Source organism: Aulonocara sp. 'chitande type north' Nkhata Bay, linkage group LG9 (genome assembly GCF_057382095.1).
Source record: "Aulonocara sp. 'chitande type north' Nkhata Bay isolate Kocher_YH1m ecotype deep benthic linkage group LG9, A_spYH_male_GT1.1, whole genome shotgun sequence".
In the NCBI taxonomy this organism is placed as follows: Eukaryota; Metazoa; Chordata; class Actinopteri; order Cichliformes; family Cichlidae; genus Aulonocara; species Aulonocara sp. 'chitande type north' Nkhata Bay.
Window position 1 is genome coordinate 32,370,481 of NC_141352.1, and position 24,686 is coordinate 32,395,166.

Sequence of the window (24,686 nt, forward strand, 5' to 3'; positions counted from 1 at the left end):
GTCCTGACTGCGGGGTTTTGGAAACAAATTAAAACATACAGCTTTCTTATCACTTCCAGCATAAATGAAGACAGAAAACTAAACAGCAGTGACATTTGTAGGGTTACTGAAGTTTGGCTAGCTGGTATATAATGATGTGCTACGTGACCGCTAGCGACATAGCTATGTTAGCATAATATAAACAAGCTAACTTTTTTTCCACTCGATAAAAGTTAACGTGAGTTTTCTCGGTGGTCAGAAACAAATGTAATCGCATGGCAGGATGCTGTAAAAGGACCAAACTTCAGCCAGGAGAACAACTGAGATAATTCATCTACAATACAAAGTTAGTCATTCATATACTGCTGCATGGGCTGGGCTGTAGTTACATCCTAAGGTTTTAAAAACTGAGCTTAAATAAATGATTAGCGGTAATAAAAGCCGAGGGAGGTCAACAGGGATCACTGACTGTTTTAGGAGCTTTTTGAGATCAAATAGAAGAAAATACATAGCATTAAACATGTTAACAACATAAAAGCCATATTAAACGCAGACTACTTTAGACCCGGAAGTAGGATTCGTCGCGTCATCACTGAACAACCGGATTGAATGAAGTTGAAAAAGGCCAAAAAAGAACAGGCGAGTCTAAAAAATGCTTTTAACATTCAGATAATTCGTGCAGATTTTACAGGTCAACTGTGTCGAGGTCTTAAGGTTGTCCTTGCTGTCCTTGAGCAGCGAAACTGTGGTACATTTTGATATTTTATGGCTACATTTCCACTCTATTTTTTTAATCCACTTTTATGCTCAACAAAAATGTTTACACAAAAGATTCTCAGCAGTCCTTGCAGGCTAAGATCCTACATACAGAGATGAATCCTTCATGGAGGACCCCCCACTCGAAGTTAGTACGACACAAGCCAGAGCTTCTTGCTATTGTGTTCACTGCTGGTATTATCATTGACTTCATTGCAGCAGCCGTGCTAAAGACATAACCTCATCTCTTCCACCCACTCCTGAGCCAATCTGCAGCACAATCTCCATTGTTTCATCACGTTGACATGACAATATCAGTCCCTCGCTGCTGAAATACTATCTCGCAGTTAACTGGGGATGAAATGAAGCAAACGAGGGGAAAACAATCTCCCCAAAGCCTCTTTGAGGGGAAAATACAAACTGGTTTTAGTAGTGCTTTTCTTTAAGTGAAGCTACAAGGACAGTGTTTAAAGGCTGCACATTTCAGCTCCTAGTTGGGATCATTTGGCGAGCAGAGACTTGAAAGACTGCCAGAAACCTTAACAAAGTGTAAGAGCAAGCTCGAGTGGGATGTCTGTGCTGAAAACGACGTCCTAAGGCGGTCAGTGAAAATCCATATGGACATTCCTCGGCAATTTTTTTTTTTTGAGAGCCTTTGATCCTGCAGCGTCCTTCAAAGAGCTTCAGCATGCGCCTCAGTTTTAGTCTGCCCCGTCTCACCCCACAGGATATTATGAACCCAAACGGGGGATGTGAGTGAGTGCTGTGAAAATGGAATCACAGGCAAATTAATTAGAAAACAAGTTTGAGATCTGTTTGGGTCAGGACTGGGACACAAACACGTCCTCGAATGTCTGCTGCTTTTATGTAGGCTGACAAACTGCAGAAGCACGACGGGAGCGCTGATGAATGACAACAGCAACGATCGTTACTCGCTAAAGATTCTCCACAGCTGGCAGACTAACAAAGAAACATGTAAACCGCTTTATATAAAATAGCTGGGTTGTTTTTTAACAGCATTGGCCAAATTGACTTGAATTTAAAACTCAAACTTTTATTCGCTTTTACTTCAGTCGTTTAATTTGGGGCTGAATCCACCGGGGACACCAGGAGAATGTAATTAAGAGCTGGAAGGTCAGAAAAGTCGACAGATTTGTGGTGCACCAGAGAGCCGAGTCTTAGGAACCACTCAGAAGAGGAAACTGTCGCCCAGTTCAGAGAAGAAACATAGAGCCGGGAGCTTCAGAAGACACATCCTTCGCTCTGCTTTTTTCTTGATTTACAGCCGCTCTGAATGTAGGTAAACAAAGACTGAATCAGGGTTATCAATCTTGTTGCACTTCGCAGAGCTATTCATCGTGCTAGTTTACATGTCAGGTATTTTACGACCTCTTTTCGTCATCGCCGGATTATACTGTCGACTGTCGAGCGGCATGAGCTAAATCCTCAATGAAATGTTACCATAAATCCAAATCTCGGTGGTATAAAGTAATAACGCCTTTCATATTGGCTCCAGACAATAAAAGCAAAGTAAATGCAGACTTTCCTCATGTCAGGCCAGAAGCGTATATTAATATACCACCTTTTATTGGTCATCTTATTATCAAGGGTAGTGTATACAAGATTCAACAAGCTGGATTAAAGCTAATCATCTCATCCAGGATTGTCAAATTAAACTGTGCAATGAAGGAGGCCTGTAAAGTGAAACTTCCCTTTCTGAGAGTGTAAAGACGTTTTACTACACATTTAAGGCGTGCTATAGTTTTTCCACATAATAAAGAAATGCTGCTTTGGGCTTAAATTGTAAAAAATACATGTGTAAAATTACAGCTCATTGCACTGAAAACCCAGTGTAAAAATCATAAATCACTAGACTAGATAGTTCTGTTATTTAATTGTTGATCCATTACTTTTTTATTTAGGTGTGATATGAATGGCCGTTTATTTCCTCCTTCACATTCTCCAAAACCTTCCAAGGGGCCAGATTGGAGCCTTTGGCGGGCCGATGCTGCCTCCTCGGCCAGGCTTGGCAAACCTCAGGTCTCACCCTGAGTCTACACACCTGAATCAAATGATAAGTTCATCACCAGGCCTCTGGAGAACTTCAAGACATGTTGAGGAGGTAATTTAGCCATTTAAATCAGCTGTGATGGATCAAGGACACATCTAAAACTTGCAGGACAGCAGCCTTTGAGGCCTGGATTTGGACACCACTGTCCTACACCAAATGTTTTGAAAATTGTTGTGAAAATATGATTGGTAATTTTTCTGTATGCAAAGAAGGGAAGTTATGTAATCGCATTATTGGTTCAGCCCACATTTGTTATCAAAACTATATGTGGTTCACAGACTAAAATGAGTTCGACAGACCTGTGCAGATGAAAAAGTAGAGCTGCGAAAGCAGCCCGAGTTAATTCTGATGTAAGTTATGGTAATGTGGAAGCTCTTCTTGATGTACATAACATGACACATCAAACCAACTGATGAAATCGTAAACTGACTCTGAAACTGCAGCCAAAAAAAGGCCAGACTGAATAACCAAATACATTCGTATCCTCTATAATGCAACAAACGTGTCGGCACTTCTGGATCTGTGTTGCTAACGCGCTGGCCGCAAATAGCCAGCTTGTCAGATCTATATGGCATAAGTGGGTTAGCATCATTTAGCATACCCCGAGGAGTTACCATCATAATCACGAGTGCTTAAAAAGGCACTGTTTCAATCAGCCTGTGCAGATTCTGCGCATTAGTCATGCAGCTGTGTGCAATCTTGTTATGGTGTTTTACTTTTGCTTGAATAATTAAACGCCATAAAGGAAAATACATCACTGATCTGTCCATTACGAAGGCTTAGAGGAACTCAGCTACAGAAAAGCAGCTTTCTGATGAGTACATCAACTCTAATAAACTTGTTTGTAGAGGGTTATTTTTAGGGTCTCATCATATATTTGCAGTTAACATTCAATTTTATACATAGTTTTGAGTGGAAAAAAGCAGAAGAAAAATGAGAAATGAATAAAGAAATGCAAAAAAGAGCAAGAACAAAAGCCAGGCTGAGAATTTAAATGGAAAGTAAATGATAGTAGGGTGTAATCTGTTTATGCCAAATTCTGACTCTACCCTCCAAACGTCAGACCAGGCAACCTTTGAGAACTCACTCAGCAATCACAGCCTCGTGTTCCCGTTCTTAGCTGACAGGAGTTACACTCGCTGTGGTCTTCTGCTGCTCTGGCCCATCCGCCTCAAGTCTGACATGGTGTGCGCTCAGAGATGGTCATCTGCATATCTTGGGTTGAAGTTACTGTTCCCTTCCCATCATTTCCAGTCTGTCCATTCTCCTCTAACCTCTGGCAACAACATGGGATTTTCCCCCAGAGAACTGCTGCTCACTGGATATTTTTCGAGCTGCTTCCTTGTTACAAGTAGAAGCTTAAACAGTCAAACCTAAGAAAGCGAGTGCACATAAAACAGCTGCACCGTTTGAGAAATCGCACACATCAGACTCCATTGATTAACACCTCCCCGAAGACACGATCTGCAATGCATCACGCACGCCATCTTCCATCATGCTTCTTTTTATGATGACATGTCCCTAGAAACTAATGAAAAACTGTCCATTTGGAGGCTGTTGTTGAATTTACTGAATCCTATTAGGATTTTAATTGAAGTAAACACACGTTTCCTAATTAAATGAGGGCGCTTCATTGTGTTTAAACAAAAGGAATACTCCTCTGTTGCATGTCTGCCGCTAAAGTCAAGCCAAAATCATCGTTTCTTAAACTGTCTTATGTCCAACAAAAGCAATTTTAGCTGCTTCTCTTGTTTCGTGGATATTGTTTTGATGGATTTATGGATTAAATCTCATCAAATAACCACACAGTGATTAATATTATATTACTATAATCCCCATCAGAATCTTGACCACGTTCACCCAGAAACCCAAACTGCAGCTTTTCATGTAAGATGAATCACACGGCTGCCTTCATGCATTATTTCATTTACTGCGCAAACTTCTCCCCATGTGAGCTCATCAAAACTGCCTCTTTTTTGGATATTATATAACTCGGAGCAGTTGCTACGATGGGATAGAATTCAAAGAGCGTGGAGGATGGAGATTAGCTATTTAGAATCGCCCCCACTTTTGAATGACAGCGCATCCACCCACTCCACCTCCACCACTCCGAAGCAACACAAAGAGGAAAAGACCCCAACCCCCCCTTCCTTCTCCACAGTTGCATCTGGAAAAAGCTTTGTTGACACGCACACAGTCCTCTGCAACGATTCTGCACAATCTTTACATTACAGAAAAGCATCTCGGCGAAATCAGAAGGACGTAAACGTCCCTGTGATTCAGTGCCGTTAGCTCTGACGCAGAGATGACAGATGCTGCCTCCGGCACCTCTTGACAGGTTTTTGGTGAAAGTTTTTAAAGATGTGTCAGCGAGGGATTGCCCTTTTTGAAAACAAAATCTCCCTCATTCATCTCCATTCAGATGAAGCTAGCGGGCGCCCAGGGGAAACTGGCTGCACAGCGGGGAGAAAGTGGATTGAAGAGAGCGAAATAAACATGCAGAATCTAAACATTCTCGGTGAATCGCTGCTCATCTGGAAGAGAACACTGACCACAGGCAACTCACGTTCTGAATAAATTCACCTCCAACGCTCATCTGTAAGCAGCACAGTGGAGTTTGGGTGTTTCGTCTATGAATAGTGTGTATAAATACGGCTAGTATGGAGAAATCTGAGTTTATTGTGTCAGAAAACTTGAAAAAAAGTGGAGTTTCGTGTCAATTAACACATGAAACTCACAGTATGGCACCAGGTCAGCTAAACTGCAAGGATAAGATAAGATAAGATAACCTTTATTAGTCCCACACGTGGGAAATTTGTTTTGTCACAGCAGGAAGTGGACAGTGCAAAAGTTATGAGGCAAAAATTAGAATACAATAAGAATAAATACAGTACACAACTGTACAGAATAGAATAAAATAAAATACTATATACAGTAGAATAAAATAAAATAAATATACGATAAGATAAAAATAGAATACAAATACAAATACTATATACAACTGAGTAAAAATACAACAATGACAGAAAGGATTATTGCACTTAGTATTATTGCATATGTATGGATGTGTGTGCTTGATCAGTTAATCAGTTAATCAGTTAATCAGTTGATCAGTTGGATATCTACCCAGTTAGGAAATATCAACCTTTGTGAATCAATTTTAACTCCTTTGACGCACATTTAACTGACAACAGGTGCACCTGAGAGGCAAAAACTAGACAAGCTCCAAAAAGGAAACAGATTTGCATATGGTGGCCAAGGACTGCTGCTCTCTCTTTCTCCCTCCTGACTGATACCTCCTAGTACTTTTTTGTATTGTTACTAATGTCCTTGATACTGCTGGTAGCTTAAGATGACACCTGCAGCCCATTCATGTGGCACAGACAGTCCAACTTCTTCAGGATGGCACATACGTGGAGATACCCAGATCACCCACTACATGAGGAGAGCTGGATAGAAGCATTAACTTAGAAGTGGAACTGGTATATCTGGTATTTGGAATGGGAGAAGTCCGCCAGGAAACCTACAAAATGACCTTCAGGGCCACTCATATGCTTGTTTTCACCAAACTGTAAGTTTAAGTGCGATCGGTGCTTACAGTCCAGCATTGCATGGCTCAACTGGCATTTTTCGGGGAACACCAGAACTGGGAGATCCACCACCTTGTTGTTTTCACTGATGGCAGCAGATTCACACTGAGGAAATGTGACAGGCGTGAAAGAGTCTGGAGACGTCTGCCTGAAGCATCATTCACAATGACTGGTTTGGAGGGTCTCACTGACCTCAGTGTAGTGGCCGACATCACCCCGACTGCTGAATGAAATCCTGAGACCCACTATCAGACCTTACTGTATGTGGGTACAGTAAGGTCTGATATGGCAGTTTGCACAAATGTAACTGTATCTACGGAGTGATGAGATCAAAAGAGATGGAACAGTAACATTACAAGAAATCTGGATTTTGTCTTCTTTTTTTTAGCAAACTGCAAAAATAAGACGTCCTGTTCAAAATTTGACTGTTCTTGAGTCTCCAGGGGTTGCTTACAAATTGTATTGCAACAAGACTTCAGGAACTCGAGCCACACGCTTAAGACATCTAACAGCAAAATGTGTTGTTTTAAAAATGTGAGCATCTTTGATTTTGCATGAATTGTATGAACTTTTACGTAACAGAGAAAGATCAAGTTTTTTGTTGCCTTCACAGCCGGATGAAAAGACTCCTCATTATCCAGTTTGTACAAGCAACAATCGTCCCACTACAAATTTTAAGAGCAGATCTCCAGCTACAATTTCCAGGTCCCAACAGGTATTCACGCAAAACAAGAGATAATGGAAGTTGCTTGTAAGGTTGGAAAAGACACTAAACTAATGTCAAAAACTGAAGCAATCCCCGCCGATGAAATGTAGTCCATTACTGCTCGAAATAACAGTTAAACCAAACATTTACGTCATTGTCTTAAGAATGGAAAAAAGAAAATAACAAAAATGCCCTCAAATGCATCTGTAGCATTTAGCCACACTGCGATGTAGGTCAGTAATTCCAGGTAGCGAAACAGTCCATATTGAAGCAGGGGTAAGAAGAAAATCTGTCAGAATGTAGGGCAGAGAGGGGAGGAGGGAGGTTTTCAGTCCTTCGCTTCAGTCTCTGTCGTCTTTCCTGACCGCGGTGGCTTAGCTTCACATGCTCTCTGGCTGGCCCGGTGTCGGCAGTGGCCTAAAAATACCTGCCATGTTTAAACGCCCAGGTAACCTCAATACCGAACAGCAGCCTAACACACAAAGCCTTTACCATAAGAACGCTGCAAGCACAACCGCCGTTGGCCTCTTACTGTTTCCTGATGTCAATCGACATGACAAGAAGGCCACAACTCTCATTTGAGATGCAAACGCAAAGAATTAGAATGACGGTGTTGCTTTTATAAGTAAAAAAAAACCTTCACTGAAGGATCGGTTTAGTAGTGAGCTCCTTTTAAATCTTTTTACAGTAGCACTACCTGAAGGGTTAATGTGTTTCATGCTCAACGGGAGGCTCCCTTTTGAACTGGTATGGGGCAGGGACATACAACACAATGTCTTTACACAAAGATACACACACACACACCACTGACCAAAAGTGGCAAGAATATAAATATAAATTCCCCTTCCACCCAGTTTTCCAGTCAGAGCACACTCTTTTTCCTCTCTGTGTCATAAACTCTCCCACATTCACACACACACTTCCACTTCCAGGGCCGGAGCCCGGTCACAGGAAGAGTGCGGGCTTGATAGAGCCTGTGGCAGAACAAGACTGAGGAGGTGGAGAGTGGTGGTGGGGGTGGTGGGGAGGAGTCCAATTGTCTAGGCCTGGCTCACCAGAGCACACTTACACAAAATATACTGTAGGCCTCGACAGGCTGGTTGGCACCATGGGGCCACCATGGGTGGTTTGGATTTTAAAGGCATGAGTCAAAATGCAGCACATGCAGACAGATAGCAGTGCACATGCACCCTTACACCTGAAGGCAAATTTGAATATAGAAACAACCCCAGAGGGGTTCTGTGGTGACCGTTTCCTCTTCCTGTTTCCTGCTGCTTACTGAGACTTGAGATGAATCAGTCTTCGGAGGAGTCACTGTAGCATGCACGCAAATATAGAGGCACTCTCACACACTCGTATGCAAACACTACAACCTACACTATCAGGCAAGTTTTTCCCTAATTCAACGTTAGAAGGCCAGTGAGGCTTTTCAAATGTCACAGAATTATTGTTTGAGGGCAAGTTTTAGCTTTTCTTTGAGGACGCTGGTAGCCGTGGTGATGAGTCTTAGCTTCTGCCTCACTCTGGCCATGTGAGTGCCGGCCTTCCCCGGTTTCATCTAATTGTCCACAAAAGCTATTACAGTGAGCCTCGTGCTTCCATTCTTCTCTTAATCAGCTTAATTGCAGACATTCAGTTGCCTCCCTGATATATTTAAAAGAAAGTCAAATATGATCATAGTGGATGGAGTATAACCAAAAGCAAAGAAAGGGTTGTTGGAGAAATCTGTGTATGTTTTGTCACCTGTGAGTTGACTAAATGAAAAATGTAATCCAAGGAAAAATTTGCAATGCAGAAATTGGACAGAGCAAGAAATTAAGCATATGTTGTCTTCAGCTCACACATCCATAACCAAAAGATCCCGAGTTCCCATGACAGCCTACTCTTCAGCTCCGTTTGTGTGTGCACAGAGTAAGGTGATGGTTGCCACAAGCTAGGCTTCAACTCAGCTCACACGGAGAGCTCCAACAGATGTCCACAATCATCAAGTTTTTTTCTTTCACACTCTGAAACAATCAAAGAGCCTGCAGCCGGCAAGCAGAGCTGCGGGGGGGGGGGGGTCTTTAGAAAGACACAACTGGGCTCGGGCAGTTGGTGTGTGTGTGTGCGTGATGGGTTTTCTGTTTTTTGCACGAGTGCACGCGCTCATGCTTGAAGAAGCCAGTTGTTATGAGAAGTGTGTTTCCAGTGAAATCAGCTGCCGTGCAGTCAGTCACCAGGAGTCCATGAATTATCCACAGAGCTTTCAGCAGGTTCTGTCAAATTGTTTTGGGATTGACTTTAAACCCAAGTGCACAGCAAGTGAACCAAGGAAGCTTTTTCACACACGCTGGAACTCAAGGTCTACAAAAAGCACTGAATGGCCAACATTTCTCTGGTAACAAGACTGTGGAGAATTCTCTGGAACACCTACTGAACTCAAAGGGATGTAGGATATGATAGCATCCTTCGTGGTTAAAATGTTAGAGTCCTTGAGCCATTCACCTGTGTGAAGTTTCAGATATTTGTGGATGACACCCTTGCATCTCTGAGCTAATTACAGCGAGCCACGTACACAGATCTATGGATTGAGGATGAAGAACAGATTCTCTTCATGCACAAAGTCACTGCAGCACACCAAGAGCGGAAGGAGTATAAATTTTGCAGCTCCATTAAAAGTAGATGTGCCAGTCAGCCAGCATGCACAATGCAACTGGAATGCAGTGATTTTTAAAGTTAAGGCTTGCACATGCATTCTGTACGTTGAAATGTCCACCAGAGAAAGCTGTGGTCTCGAGCCGCCTGCCAATAAAATCTGATTAATTGCTTTTGCAGAGGTTTGGACCGGCTTCTCTCTCTGAAGGCCTCATTTAGCATTAAAAAAACCACACAAAACAGCCATAAACCGAGCTCCTTTCTGTGTTACTGACATCTTTGTAACCTTTTGTTGTGTTGTCACAAAGCAGAAAAGTCATTACACCATGATGGGAGAGAAGGCTACACTTTCAAAGCCAGACTAATTAGTCTGTTGTAGGTGGGTTCACTGCTCCGCGAGGCTGAGAGTTTAATTGCAGGTTTAATCGACTGACACCTACGACACCACCAACCTCCAACGCCATGCTGGAAAGATGTTAGCAACAACCCGTGAGGTATCTCTACCATATCTGGGGCGGAGAACAAAATAATGACCAGCAATTACTCTGATCATAACCTAATTGTAGCCTTTAAAATGTGCCTCCGAAGCAGTTGCGACTCACTGTTCCTGCAGCTCAGCCCTGTGGTGCAGGGATACAACCCGAGGATCCATTAGACATATGATATCTGACCACAGTGATCAGCAGTACAGCTGAAGGACAAAGGAAATAGACAGAGAGGGAGAAATGATGGGGGGGTGGCTGGTCAGGAGATGCATCAGGCTTTAGTGGATTTCCACAGTTAAATTTATCACAGTCAACTGAGGAGGAAGACAGCAATCAATAACCCCTATCTCCCTGCTGTCCTCCAAGAAGGACAGTTGCTTTCAAGGGTCCAGACCTCTTTTAGACACCCCATCCAAAACATAAAGAACAAAAAAAAGAAATAACCCAAAACAACCTGCATCATATTATATTTAAAAAAGAAAGAAAAGCTAGAAAGCCACTGTTAGAGCAACGGACCTCAACCTTTTCTGCGCCACGGACCGGTTTATGCCTGACAATATTTTCACCGACCGGCCTTTAAGGTGTCGTGGATAAATACAACAAAATAAAACCCGTACCAAAAAAAAAAGATTTATTCATAACACACGGGAGAAGGGAAACCGGGTTAGCGATAAAAAATGACAATAAAAACCCTGAAAACCATAAATTTCACACCCGAGCCTCAACTCTCACGGCCTGGTACCAAACGGGTCCGTGACCCGGGGGTTGGGGATTGCTGTGTTAGAGGTTGATTCCTGACTGGATACCTGCTCCGTTGTAACCTCTTGCTGATATTATATGAAGACGAAATCAAACTGTAACCGTAGGACTGTGGAAACCTGGAAACCCTTGCCTGATTAATGAAACTAGAACGCGTAATGAAAACGCAGGGATCTGGAAGCAGATGAATGAGTCGGGCGCAGCTGCGAAAACAACAGCATGCAAGAGTAGTCACTCATTACCAGATGATTTACATGACACACAGCTAACAATATGCAGGTGTAGCATCTTCTGGCACATGCAAAGCTGTAGAAAATGGGATACAGTACATAATGGAGGGTTACTATACAGGGGTGGAGGCCTGAGCATCCACCAGTCATCCAGATGACCACAGAACCAAAAAAGCTTGGTCAGCGCAATACTCTTTAAAGACTGGAAACAAAAATCAACTAGCCAGCACTTCTTAAGCTACCGGTTGTTGCACGATCTTGTTTCCTTGAAGTGTAAAAACTGAAGCTGAGAAAAAAAAAAGCGAGTCATTGTTTCCAGGATAAACTGCCCACCATGTGACTGTGTGAGCATGGAAAGATCCCGTCAGCACTTTGATTCTATTTAAAAAACACAAGTTGGAATTAGCAATAAAATAGAAATGAGACAATTAGTCACTGACAGAGATGACGATGGCAGTATGTGTTTTCATTCATTAAAACTTTCCTAACATGTAAAACTTTCACACTAAGCACAAGATGGCACATTTTTCCTATGATATGTAAGGAAAAGGTCTTTTTAAAAGCTCATGCATTTTGTGCACATCTTAGCACACAAAAGAGCTTGGAGACAAAACAATATTGTTTCAGTGTGTGTGCAACACAATCAGGCTAGTGATGTCATCTGGGGCACATAAGCTTCAGGATGTAGACAGTACACTGATTACACCTATGTAATAGCTACGCATTGTATTATTATACATTCAGTGGACACACAGTATGGTAAAATGACTGTAACCCTTACAGTGAAACACACGTTGTGGATTCTTCGCCCACGCTGCCAAACACTTCCACAGATATAACAGTGAGGGGATATATCGCAGCTCTATTGCCCTAAATATCGCACACAGATCAACTCTGGAGCCCTCTCGCTCTTCCTCTCTGTCAGCCAGGTGTGTGTCAGTGTGTGCACGGCCTGCACATCCAAGTTTCTGTTCTCCCTGCAGAACCCACAAGCCCTCATGTGTCTACAAGACAGATGTTCAAACCAGATGTTCTTGCACCGAACAGAAAGGTCTGCAGACAGACCTGCTGCTTTTGTCTCTGTGACTGGCTGATATCACGGCGCTGTGCCGAGGCGCGTTCAAATTTCAAAAGCAGTCAGACAGATGCAGTTTTACAAATTAAACGCGCCCTTGATTTTCCTAGTCTGGTCATGTTTTCTAAGGATTTCTCCCTTTAATGCTCCTTCCCAGCTTCTAAAGTAGCAGAGTCAAGGACTTTAATACCTTTCAGATTACACAGTGCGACTGCTGAAGCAGACAGAGATATTCCCAGCACAGACTCTATATCTAAGTCTATAAACTCTCAAATAAACAGGCCAGCTGATGTTTTATTCAGAAGCAGGCCGGCAGCTATTTTTAAAACAACAAAAAAAATAAAATAAAATAAAAAAAACTGAAAAAGTCACGTAAATGGCAGCTTCGCTCATCGCCTGCCCGCCTCGCTCCATTAGCCTCTGCGGAGCCAGCCGAGCGAGGATTACCAACCAGCTTCCAGTCTAATTTCAGAGATGGTAGAGTCACTCAGGGCAAAGTGGGATTCACTCAAGAATCATCGAAGTTCTCCCTCCACCAACTGAAACCAGTGGAGAAAAATCCGGCCAAAATCAGACCCCAGAATGATTCTTCAGCAGCAACACCCTGAACTTATTGCTTTCTGTCTGACTCTATCAGTCTCTCACTGACAGGTTCTGTAAGCCATTGAAACTGTAACCATGCACCAAAAAAAGCTCTACCTCATGTACTACTTCCAAATAAATAGTAGCAGCGGGTTAATGTGGCCAATATCAAAAAAGCAAATTCTATGTAAATCCTTCTATGTGAGAACATTTTAATTTCCTGTTTGAAAGCTTCGAACCAAATATAGTCATGTGAAATATAGTCACAGGACTCTCTACAGTACTGTAAAAAACAACATCCCATGATTCAATAGCTGGTAGAACCACCTTTAGTAGCAAGACGTTTTCTACATGAATTTGTACATTATCCTAGAGGGAACACAACCCACTCGTTACAGCATCGCCTCGGCTCATTGAGGTTTGAGGCCATTCATTTACCATATGTGGTGCTTGTACAGTGGGGCAAAAAAGTATTTAGTCAGCCACCGATTGTGCAAGTTCCCCCACTTAAAATGATGACAGAGGTCAGTAATTTGCACCAGAGGTACACTTCAACTGTGAGAGACAGAATGTGAAAAAAAAATCCATGAATTCACATGGTAGGATTTGTAAAGAATTTATTCGTAAATCAGGGTGGCAAATAAGTATTTGGTCACCTCAAACAAGGAAAATCTCTGGCTCTCACAGACCTGTAACGTCTTCTGTAAGAAGCTTTTCTGTCCCCCACTCGTTACCTGTATGAATGGCACCTGTTTGAACTCATCATCTGTATAAAAGACACCTGTCCACAGCCTCAAACAGTCAGACTCCAAACTCCGCCATGGCCAAGACCAAAGAGCTTTCGAAGGACACCAGGAAAAGTATTGTAGACCTGCACCAGACTGGGAAGAGTGAATCTACAATAGGCAAGCAGCTTGGTGTGAAAAAATCAACTGTGGGAGCAATCATCAGAAAATGGAAGACATACAAGACCACTGATAATCTCCCTCGATCTGGGGCTCCACGCAAGATCTCATCCCGTGGGGTCAAAATGATCATGAGAACGGTGAGCAAAGATCCCAGAACCACACGGGGGGACCTGGTGAATGACCTGCAGAGAGCTGGGACCAAAGTAACAAAGGTCACCATCAGTAACACACTACAACGGCAGGGAATCAAATCCCGCAGTGCCAGACGTGTTCTGCTGCTGAAGCCAGTGCATGTCCAGGCCCGTCTGAAGTTTGCCAGAGAGCACATGGATGATACAGTAGAGGATTGGGAGAATGTCATGTGGTCAGATGAAACCAAAGTAGAACTTTTTGGTATAAACTCAACTCGTCGTGTTTGGAGGAAGAAGAATACTGAGTTGCATCCCAAGAACACCATACCTACTGTGAAGCATGGGGGTGGAAACATCATGCTATGGGGCTGTTTTTCTGCCAAGGGGACAGGACGACTGATCCGTGTTAAGGACAGAATGAATGGGGCCATGTATCGTGAGATTTTGAGCCAAAACCTCCTTCCATCAGTGAGAACTTTGAAGATGAAACGAGGCTGGGTCTTCCAACATGACAATGATCCAAAACACACCGCCCGGGCAACAAAGGAGTGGCTCCGTAAGAAGCATTTGAAAGTCCTGGAGTGGCCTAGCCAGTCTCCAGACCTCAACCCCATAGAAAATCTGTGGCGGGAGTTGAAAGTCCGTGTTGCTCGGCGACAGCCCCAAAACATCACTGCTCTCGAGAAGATCTGCATGGAGGAATGGGCCAAAATACCAGCTACTGTGTGTGCAAACCTGGTAAAGACCTATAGTAAACGTTTGACCTCTGTTATTGCCAACAAAGGTTATGTTACAAAGTATTGAGTTGTATTTTTGTTATTGACCAAATACTTATTTTCCACCCTGATTTACGAATAAATTCTTTACAAATCCTACCATGTGGATTCATGGATTTTTTTTTCACATTCTGTTTCTCACAGTTGAAGTGTACCTCTGGTGCAAATTACTGACCTCTGTCATCATTTTAGGTGGGGGAACTTGCACAATCGGTGGCTGACTAAATACTTTTTTGCCCCACTGTACATCATCATGGCCAGATATCGCCACTTCAGTCTCATCCGTACAAAGGATGTTGTTACAGAAGTCATGAGGCTTGTTCAGATTTTGATTTGCAAACATAAGCTGCGCTGCCATGTTCTTTATAGAGTGAAGAGGCTTTTTCTTGGTCATCTTTCAAAGCAAGCCATCCCTGTTCGGTCTTTTTCTAACTGTACTGTCACGAACATGAGGCTCTGACTCTACTGGGACGTCCATTCCTGTAAAGATTGTGACACTGTGTTAACACACACAATGAGGGGTGATGATTTGGTATGAATGCTTCAGACCAACAAACTGCCAAGACCGCTTTATAGAGGTGCTCACACTCACTGATGATCAGTTAATCGAGTCCATTAGAAGCCCCCGACTGCTACTTAACCTCTTAATTCCTATGGAGTCAGTAAGGGTACACAGGACCTTATACAATCCTGTGAAACTGTTCTCTTTCACATTGCTGTAGCTAGCTAACCCAGGATAAAGACTAGAAACAAAACAGCTAGCATGGACCTGCCACCAAATCGTATCTGGTTAACACAGAACTGAAGCCCTGTACAAATCTGTGTTTATCCTATTGGAAGGACAGGAGTTAACAATTGAATAGTAAAATATGAGAATGTACAATTACAAGCATAAATCAACCTTAACATTTGTTTGTTTCTGAGAAGCAAGGATACAGATTTGTATTTGTATTTCGCTCTACCAGGAAATAAAGAAAGGAACATGCCTCAGTCCAAATATCTTTTAATTATAACTGACTTAATGAATGGTTGGCTTAATTTTCTCAGCTACTTAATTCAGTTTAGTACACCAGTTTAAAAACAAAAGCTAGAGAGAAGATGGAGAAGATCTTCATTATGTTCCAATAATTCAAAGCGAGCTGTGAAAGTGTAGCTGAAACACAGAGTTGAACTCTAACACAAGGTGAGCACTGAGTGTTGTTGCTGTGCTCTTCTGAAGTACCCCATTTTAACTTTTTCCTCTCAAGTGTTGCCACCTGACCGGTGAGCTCGCAGTGCTCCAGTAGTTAGTGTTTCAGAGTAACTTTTCATTCCTATCGATGCTTTTCAGTCTTTTGCTCTCACATACACACATTTTAAGCTCTGGATTTATGACCCTGTCATCTTGTAAACACATCGTGTGCACCAAAATGCAGCAGCACCCTCTTTCTGCTCAAGCCTGGTATTTCTAAATTAACCTCCTGGGGACTTCCCGAGGGCTGCCGGAGAGCCGCAGACGCTTCCACAGCCCTGCGAGTGAAGACTGAGAGCCCTATCAAAGTAACGAACCGGAGGCCAGACGTTTAACCCCCCCGTTTAACGTCTGCACGCTGACTTTTTTACTTTAATGAGAGGAAGCGATTAAAGTGCTGGGTCATGTTGCTGACTTCAGCTTTACTCGTGATTTGGGAGTGTGAAGCAAGCCAAACTGTGGCCTCAGACTGCATTTATTAGCACCTGTGATGGGAAAACCGGTGTCTTCTAATTACACTTCAGATGCTCTCACAAAGACCAAGTCTGCCTTTTAAGAAAGAAATCACTGAAAGACTAATAAAAATGTAGCTCCAAGTTGCGTGACTTAAAGACAAAGGCAAAAGTGGGTGTAACAGCACATTTGACTAATTCAGAACAGTCTTTGGGGACAGCTGGCGCACACAGCGAGGGTGGATGCAGGCTGCCGATGCCAAAGCCTCCGTCACGTTCTTTATCGGGCCTGTAGCAGTCGTGCCTTACCTTTCCAAAGTCCCTGACGTCAAAGAGGTCAAAGGCCTCAAAGAGCTCGCTTTTCTTCATGCCAAAGACGTCGCTGCACGCTGCCAGGAAAGTCCTGATGTTCTTCAGGCACAGGAACTGTGTCGGGGAGACAGAAAGGGTTCATGTGTCAGTGGCAGGACGGTAAATTTACAGGCAGTATCGTGATGTTTCACTTTTCTTTCCAAATGGCTGCGTGTCTGTGCGCGTGTCTTTATGACATCACCGTACAGTTTCTGCTTTTTGGATAGTGCTTGACAGCTTTCACTCTCGCTGTCAAATCAGGCCACGCAGTTTAAGACAATGGAGGGCCGCAGCTCTGAGAGAGGGGGGAAGCTGTGCTTAAAGGCGTCGTGTTTCACTAATATGATGTATCTGCTGTTGAAATAAGTACTACATAATAAAGGAAAAGATAATTCAACAGAGCAGGGAGAGAAAGGCCGAGATCTTGGTTACTCCTCCCCATACAGTACATCGTCTCTGCTATCGTCATGTAAACGAAACAGAAATTTTAAGAAACGTCCTTATTATTGACTCATCAGTTGAATAGTTGGCTAACTGCACATGCCACGTGTATACACTAATTATGTCATTGCATTATCTGGATCTCACAGTCTAAACTGAGTCAAAACCTCCATAAAGTTATGATTGTGATGTTTATCTTCAGCAAATTGCTGCACAAGAGCAAATTAAAAGCTAAAATCCCAAGAGAAATTGGTTATTTCAAATACAATTTAAAAAGCAATGCTTCAAACACAGCTCATTAACAATCACCAAACATATAAGCTGGCTGGTTATAGTTGCTGCATTTCCAAATTCAAAAGTACATTACTAACATTAATGCATAGCTACATAACTCTTGTACATTTGATAATATTGGGCGCACAGGCAAGTACATCTGTATATATACTGTTGTGGTGTGTTTATGTTCAGCCTCCATTTCAGCTTTGGACAATGTGCTGCGTTAAATCACTTTCAAAGTGGCTAAATGTTGAAAGATAGTTTGAGAAAGAGCTGAAAGACGTTACACTAGCGTTATTTATTTTAAACTGAAGGTTTATTGTGTCCCTGATATAAAGTTGGAAGTAAATAAGTACAAAAACTGAAGAAAACAGAAGCATTTATTGGTATTGGCACTAGCTATTGGAGCCAGATAATATTTAAATATTATCAGCTAATATTCGCTATTTGCCAATCTATCAGTATCAGCATTTATATTGTCCAATAGATTTATCTATATAAATTTATCTCTCTATATATATATTAGTCAGCATTGACGCAGACTGATCCGCGTTAATGCATTAAAATGGGCTAATCCGCGTTACAAGCAGATCAATCCGTGTAAGGGGTTACTCGGCGATAACAAGTTAATGTGGCGTTAACGGCGTCATCATGGCTAACGTGATTAACAATTAACCCATCTGGAGCTCAGATTGATTCAAAATCCCTGAAACGCCTCTGTCAACATATTTTGGTTAGTTTATATACGTATATATATATATATATATATACGTATATTTTGTCCACTAGAGGGCAATTTCCCAGTTGGCAACACGTGTTTGGAACGCCACAAATACAACAACCAGCTGATTCAAACAGAGTCAGATAGAGTGTGAACAAGTAAATAATCGTACATAGTAAATGCTAAGGAAATCTGTTTATGTATCATGTGTATGGAAAAGAATTATTGGCTCATATATCGATATATCACATTGTAAAATCAACAAATATCGGTATTGTTCTTAAAAATCCTATATCTGTTGGGCTCTACTAGGTATGGACAAAGTGTTGTTTTAAACCTCACCACCGGTACGCGTAACAGACATCTGTAACATCTGACGCCATTGTTTCATTGTTGTGTTGCCAACAGGGAGACTGTGGAGTGCCCTCTTGAGGACAAATTATGCAAAATCAACACTAGTTAGATGGATGAAGGGTGTTTCTTCCGTCTCTTTTTTACCCTTTTGTTTATTGAATATTTCAGTCTGATAATGACAGATTAGCAAATAGCTGATTTGGTCTGACCACAGACTGAATGTGAATACTCTAAAGCTACTTTCAGCTGCTCTTTTATTCACAAGGTGTAACCATAGCGTGTTTGATTTGGCTCTTAATGATGCAGCCTAATGGAGATTTGTCTCTTCCGAGGACCAAACTGAGGATCTGAGGATTTCACCTCAAAATCTGCCACTATAGTAATTTTTCTGCTGAGCACAGACGTCTATTTTCCATACTAGGCAACAAGGTTATTAGCAGGCAAGCAGCACAATGCAAATACACTAATGAAGATGAAAAGAAACTCTTTCTGAGCCTTAGAGCTTAATTACAGCTGAGGGTGCATGTTGACACGTGAAAATTGAATCAAATGATCAATAAGTAACTCTACTAATAAACAAGGTCATTTACTGAGCGTGCAAGTGTTTTGCTTCATCTGCAGCTTGAAACTTTTGCTAATGATCTTAATGGAGTTCAGCCCAGAAACTGTTTATCCATATTATGTGGAACCACTGAAAAACACGGGTGGGGGGGGAAAGGTCTAAAGTATTAAGTAAAAGATGTTTAACACTGTTTTCGTAGAACTGCTGGCACTAAGTGAGTGAAGGGGGGTGATGTCAACACACAGGGCTTAACCAGCATGCAGCATCTTAGCCTTCCCGTAGTTAATACAGGATGGAAGACAAAAAAAGGATGCTGATGTAAGAGATGTTTCCGAAAGTTCTGATTTTGTACTGGTTTTGGCCACACCACTATGCACCAAATTGCTGGGAACACTTTTTTGGTTGTTTGTTTGTTTTACATCCGAGCATTATTAGACGTGTTACATGACAAAATGACACTTACGTGATGGAACTATCAGTAAATCAATACTTACACGTCAGGTACTAAGACAACACAATATCACAGCCAACACAGAGTCACAACAGGAATGGCTGTGTGGTTTCAGCTTGTGCATTTGAGCAGTGACGACTTATGGTCAAACCAGGACAAAGGGATCAGAGTCTACAATGAATGTAGACAACTGAAAGCACTGCACTGCTGTGTATATATCAGCAGCTGTGAAGTAAGATAGACTAACTTCATTGCCCATCAGCACCGTCAGCTTTGTAAAATGTCTGAAAAATCTCAGGAGCATCTGAATTAGGGGCAGAAACACTCGGTTACTTTAGGTGACAGCCATGTTTAATTGCGTGGAAGCATTTTAGGAGAAATACAGCTTGTTTTTCTAAAGGCCACGATCTTTCTATAGGTCCTTTTTTTTAGTTTTTTATTTGAGTATCTTAAAAGAGACTGTCTTCTTCTTTTTCTTCTTGGGTAACAAGTTCGCAGGAAACAGATTTCATTCGCTGTTTCCTGCTTGCTAAACAGACCACATATATGAGTCCATACCTTTAGGCCTGACTGCAATCATGTATGGCAACTTTTGGTAAACTAATTGAGTCAGTGTCGCCTCAGAAAACTAGGAGCACGGGAAAGGATGCAAAGCAGCCCAGAGTTACTCTGTTATGCGTGACACACCTTCCCTCTCATGGTACGACGCAGAATCAGATTTGTCTGTGCGGAGCATGTCCACGCATCAAATATAAAATGCCTCTCTGCCGCAACTGAATTACACTTTACAGATGGCTTCACAGGAGAAAGAAAAGCCCCCAGCCAGCGAGCTCCAGATAAGAGTAGAGCAGCAAGCAAGCACTGAGTGAATAATATTGAATGTTTACACTTGTACACATCACTTTCTTTTATCAGACAAGCACATCTTGTCTGCCTGGAGTCTCTGGAGAGTCCCAAAGGACCTCACTATATTATCTAAGGGAAGCAGCTTCACAGAGGACATGCTATATGAAAGACAGCTTCTCTACTGCACTGAGCCGAAGACAGCAAAGAGGGAATTGTATTAACAAGAGTGGAGCAGGATGAGGCAACCGCTAACTGTTCCACTGGCAGCTTTTGTTCTGCAATAGTGACTCTCTGGGGCGCAAGAATCGAAGGGCCTTATGTGTAAGTGTGTGCATGCGTGTGTGTGCGTACATATGAATCCAGACTCCATGTCCAGGCCAATGAGAGAGTGAGTTCTAAAAGAAAATTTCAAAAAATCTGAATTTGCTATTAAGAGAAAGTCTGATATTCACCAGTCAGCCATAACATTAAGACCACTGACAGGTGGGGTGAATAACATCAGTCATGTTTCAGTGCGATCTTCCGCATTCACGCGGATGTTAACATGACGAGGCGACCCACTTAAACCTTAGACACCAAGAACATCAACCAAACTGCATTTCCCAGTGGCAGCAGCCTCATCCAGCAAGCACAAGGAGAGATTGTGCCTTGCCATAACGTCAAAACAGCTCAAAAAACAGACTTGAGAGCTGGAGACAATTGCATGGCCAAAATCCCTAATGTGAGAAAAGATTCACAAATCAGCAGCTCAACCCATGAAGTCCAAAAAAACTTAGAGCTTCAGAATATCCCAGTTTAAAGTGGTTTTAGCATCTGTGGCTAACCCACACGCAAGCTAACATTAGCTTGCAGGTGGAAGCTAAGTGCGTAGAGAAGATGAACTAAAAAGATGTTTCAGAAAGATCCAAGAATTAAATAGTTTAAGTAAACAGAGTCCCCTGAGATTACAGACTTCCTTTACTACTACACTCACTGGGGATCGATCCTCTGGCTGGAAAGCTAGATCGTTGCTAGCTATATCTAGACCGTAAAACTCTGAAAACCTTTACCGCAACCTACAGCGTAAACTATGTGCAATGTAACTACACATCAGGACGCTACAGTCCGCAACTATCGTCAATGTCCTGTTCGATTGTGACTTCACAATTGTCACTAGTCTGTCTTGTATCAATTGAGGTAATGTACAAAGTGAAAAACCTTGAGGATGAAATATGTTAGCCTCTAAAAAAACTGACTACAACAAAGGCTTTTTAAAAATCCCAGCAGGTTGATTGTTACTTTTGGCTGGTACTGCATATAAAACACCAGGACAGGAGTACAAGGTAATTAACAAATAATGCACCGCCAAAAGATTAAAGCAATGATGTCGACCACTTGTGTAGATTACGTTCTAGGCTCTACAAAGATTTCCTGCTAAATAAGTCTAAATAAGGGCTTGTTCGAAGTTTGTACTTTGTCTTATTTATTTGATGCTTTTCTTTTATGTCTTTTCCTTTTCAGACCCCAACTAAGCCTGGTTGAACTGAAAACGTCTTTAAAATGCTGTTAAAACAGGGTTAACATTTGCAGTATCTTTGGGGTTTTATGTCTCTCACATCCAGTCCCAAAAACAGATTTTACTCTATTTTGCAAGTAAAACTTATGACGTGACGTTGTGACACGGTGTCCCCTGCAGCGACCCTTATCAAACACGCTTGTTTTTGTCGTGTATTTACGAAATAGGACGAGCAGTAGCTTTATTTAAAAGCCTTCAATTCAAATATGTTCCTACTGAAACTGCACAGCATCCAAGGCAGATGCATCCAACGATGTTCATGCACCTATTTCTGTACTTCAGTGAAAACAGCAAACAGCTTCATTGTGGAGAACAAGGATTTAAAGACAGATTAGGCTGTGAAGTCTCAGCAGGGAGCTCCAAACACGCGCCAGTTAGGTTTGGATAAAATGCATAGTTTATACAGTACAAGACTGATGTATGGTGGGCTTAAAATCTTACAAGTGCATTTCATTTCTGAGACCAACCATGTGGAAGTCAAAGAGAAAAAATCCTGTATATCAATGTAGTGTTTTTGTCCCCTGTCCCTGTATCCACAGTAAGTCTCCAGTTTCTGCTCATGTATTCCTTGATACAAACCTAAGTTCCATAGCAACAAGCCGGAGCCTTTTATGGGCCCTGTGTGGATTGTGTTGCTTAATGAAATCCTGGTCTCATTCTCTCATAGATATACACAATGAAATACAGCCAGACGTTTGGCCATCGCCCCACATGAACCTTGTTTATGATCAATTAATTACAAAGCATATTTTGCAGAGGGACCCAAAGCTTTGTGCAAAGAATTCAAATTCTCAGGTAAGAGCTCCCCAAATGTCATCTGCTTGCTGACAGCAAAATGGGACAACAAAGAGGAAACCATGAAATGTAGAGGAGATATATACATTAGGTGTATTGTGTTTGACTGTCTTGCCACTTTCCATCACTCAGATATTGTATCCGGTGTGAATTACATCATGTGCGCAGGCCTGATCTGTGGAGCTCTTTTGCCAAGACTCTTAAGTCATAACCGGTGGGTGAGATATCACTATCCAAGCGCTCGGGTCACATCCATGTCATGTAGGAGCTTTTGTCAGCTGTGTAACCAGGAAACGGGAGGTGGGAGGCAGGCAGAGGTCTGCTGACACTGTCAAAAACACTCCTTTCTCTCTCCGCCTGGGCTTGGGATCATCACAACAGGCAGCCTAGCCAGCCAGACGCTCATCATCTTACTCAGCCTCACAGAATATTATCAGCGAGCATTCAGCAGCTTTTCTTTCTGGTGTAAAGCAATAACCCCGTTTTTTAAAGTGCACTAAAACTGCACAGCTTTTGCTTTACAATAAAATTCAACGCAGTGTCTCATTCCCCATTATTCTCCCATTCACTCGTGACTCTGAATATTCCCTGCTAGTTAACGACAACTTCTTTACCACCTCTTCATCAACAGCTTTTTTTTTTTTCATATGTGACTAGGCTCATTGGTTCCCACTCCCTTTGGACGTGGCGAGCTTTAAAAGTCATCTGTGTGTCCAGGAGCTCTACGTGGTGCTCCAGCTAATCCTTCCATTCAGTATGCAGAGTAATTGTGACGGACAAGCATTATGGTATCAACGAGAGTGAGAGAAAATGAGAATGTGCAGATTTTTCCCAGCTGAATGACTCAAGCTAAACACTCATTTTGAACTAAGAATGGAAAAGTGTGTAATTTAAAAAGGGTAATTTATGATGGCAGAAACATGAACCTTTGTCATTATTAATCACTCTGTCGATGATGGTTGGTCACGAGCAGATGGTCCATGTTCCCGTCGCCTAGGTAACCCACTAATGTTTTTACCACCCTGTCATATCTAATCAACTACATCCTTCGCTCTCATTGGTAGTCACTTCACTCCCTTCCCTCAAAATTGAAAAAAGTTTATCTGGTAAAATAAACTGTTAAAAGTTCGTGAATGTCGTTGGTTTTCTATAGTCTCTGATCACCACATCACTTTATTGACACCCCCGTCACTCTACAGGTTCTTTCAGCTGACTGTTTAGGATCATTGATCTGATCAGCCTGAATCACAGATGAAGCAGCCAGTTATTTTCAATGCAGATGTTCTGCATCATATACAACCTTCCTAACAGCAAAAAAATACAGAAAAATTAGGTACATGTCTCATAAACGGCCAAAGAGCTGTTTATGAGAAAAAGTTGCCATGTTAACGTTAATGTTTCATTGTAAATATACAGAATAGTAAGCATCACTGAGTCAAACCTCAGTCACACTAGAGTAAAAATAGGTCCACAACCACCCAAGAAACTACAAAAGAAATCGGTGGTTGGCTGATGATTTACTTTTCTTCACATTTCAGCATCTGATTACAAGTAGTTGCAGCAAACAGAGGTGGAGCGTGCAACACACTCGTCTGGATGACCAGTTTCAACTGCAAGGTGATTGCACAGGTCGCTTTGTGGGAGGTAATCTATTTCCAAACAATCACGGTCCAATTTTGACATACTGTAAAGACTGTCAGAGGGACTGGCAAAGGTTTGCAAGCAACTGCAAACCATCGAATTTATACATACAGGCTTTAATTTTTGGATTATTCACTGTTAATTGCTGCTTTATGCAGTTGTCAACCCATTCAATAACAAACTCGTATCAGACTGACTCCATCTTATTGCCCTTTTACCACCAAAGTCATTCTGCAGACTGCAAGTGGTCTCCAAGTGGTTGCAGACCTTGATCCTGTCTTTGATTCAAAGACATGTGAGATCGAAAATTCATTGTATTTGATCGCAA

General features: G+C 42.1%; 1 protein-coding gene across 2 annotated transcripts in view; it reads right to left on the reverse strand.

Moving 5' to 3' along the window:
- Nucleotides 1–24,686, reverse strand: part of vav3a (vav guanine nucleotide exchange factor 3a) — a 90,240-nt gene that overhangs the window by 56,353 nt on the left and 9,201 nt on the right. For both annotated transcript variants that reach the window (XM_086307001.1, XM_086307002.1), the window contains exon 2: nucleotides 16,675–16,791. In XM_086307001.1, coding sequence (XP_086163127.1) covers nucleotides 16,675–16,791 — 117 coding nt within the window. The remainder of the gene's footprint in view (nucleotides 1–16,674; nucleotides 16,792–24,686) is intronic.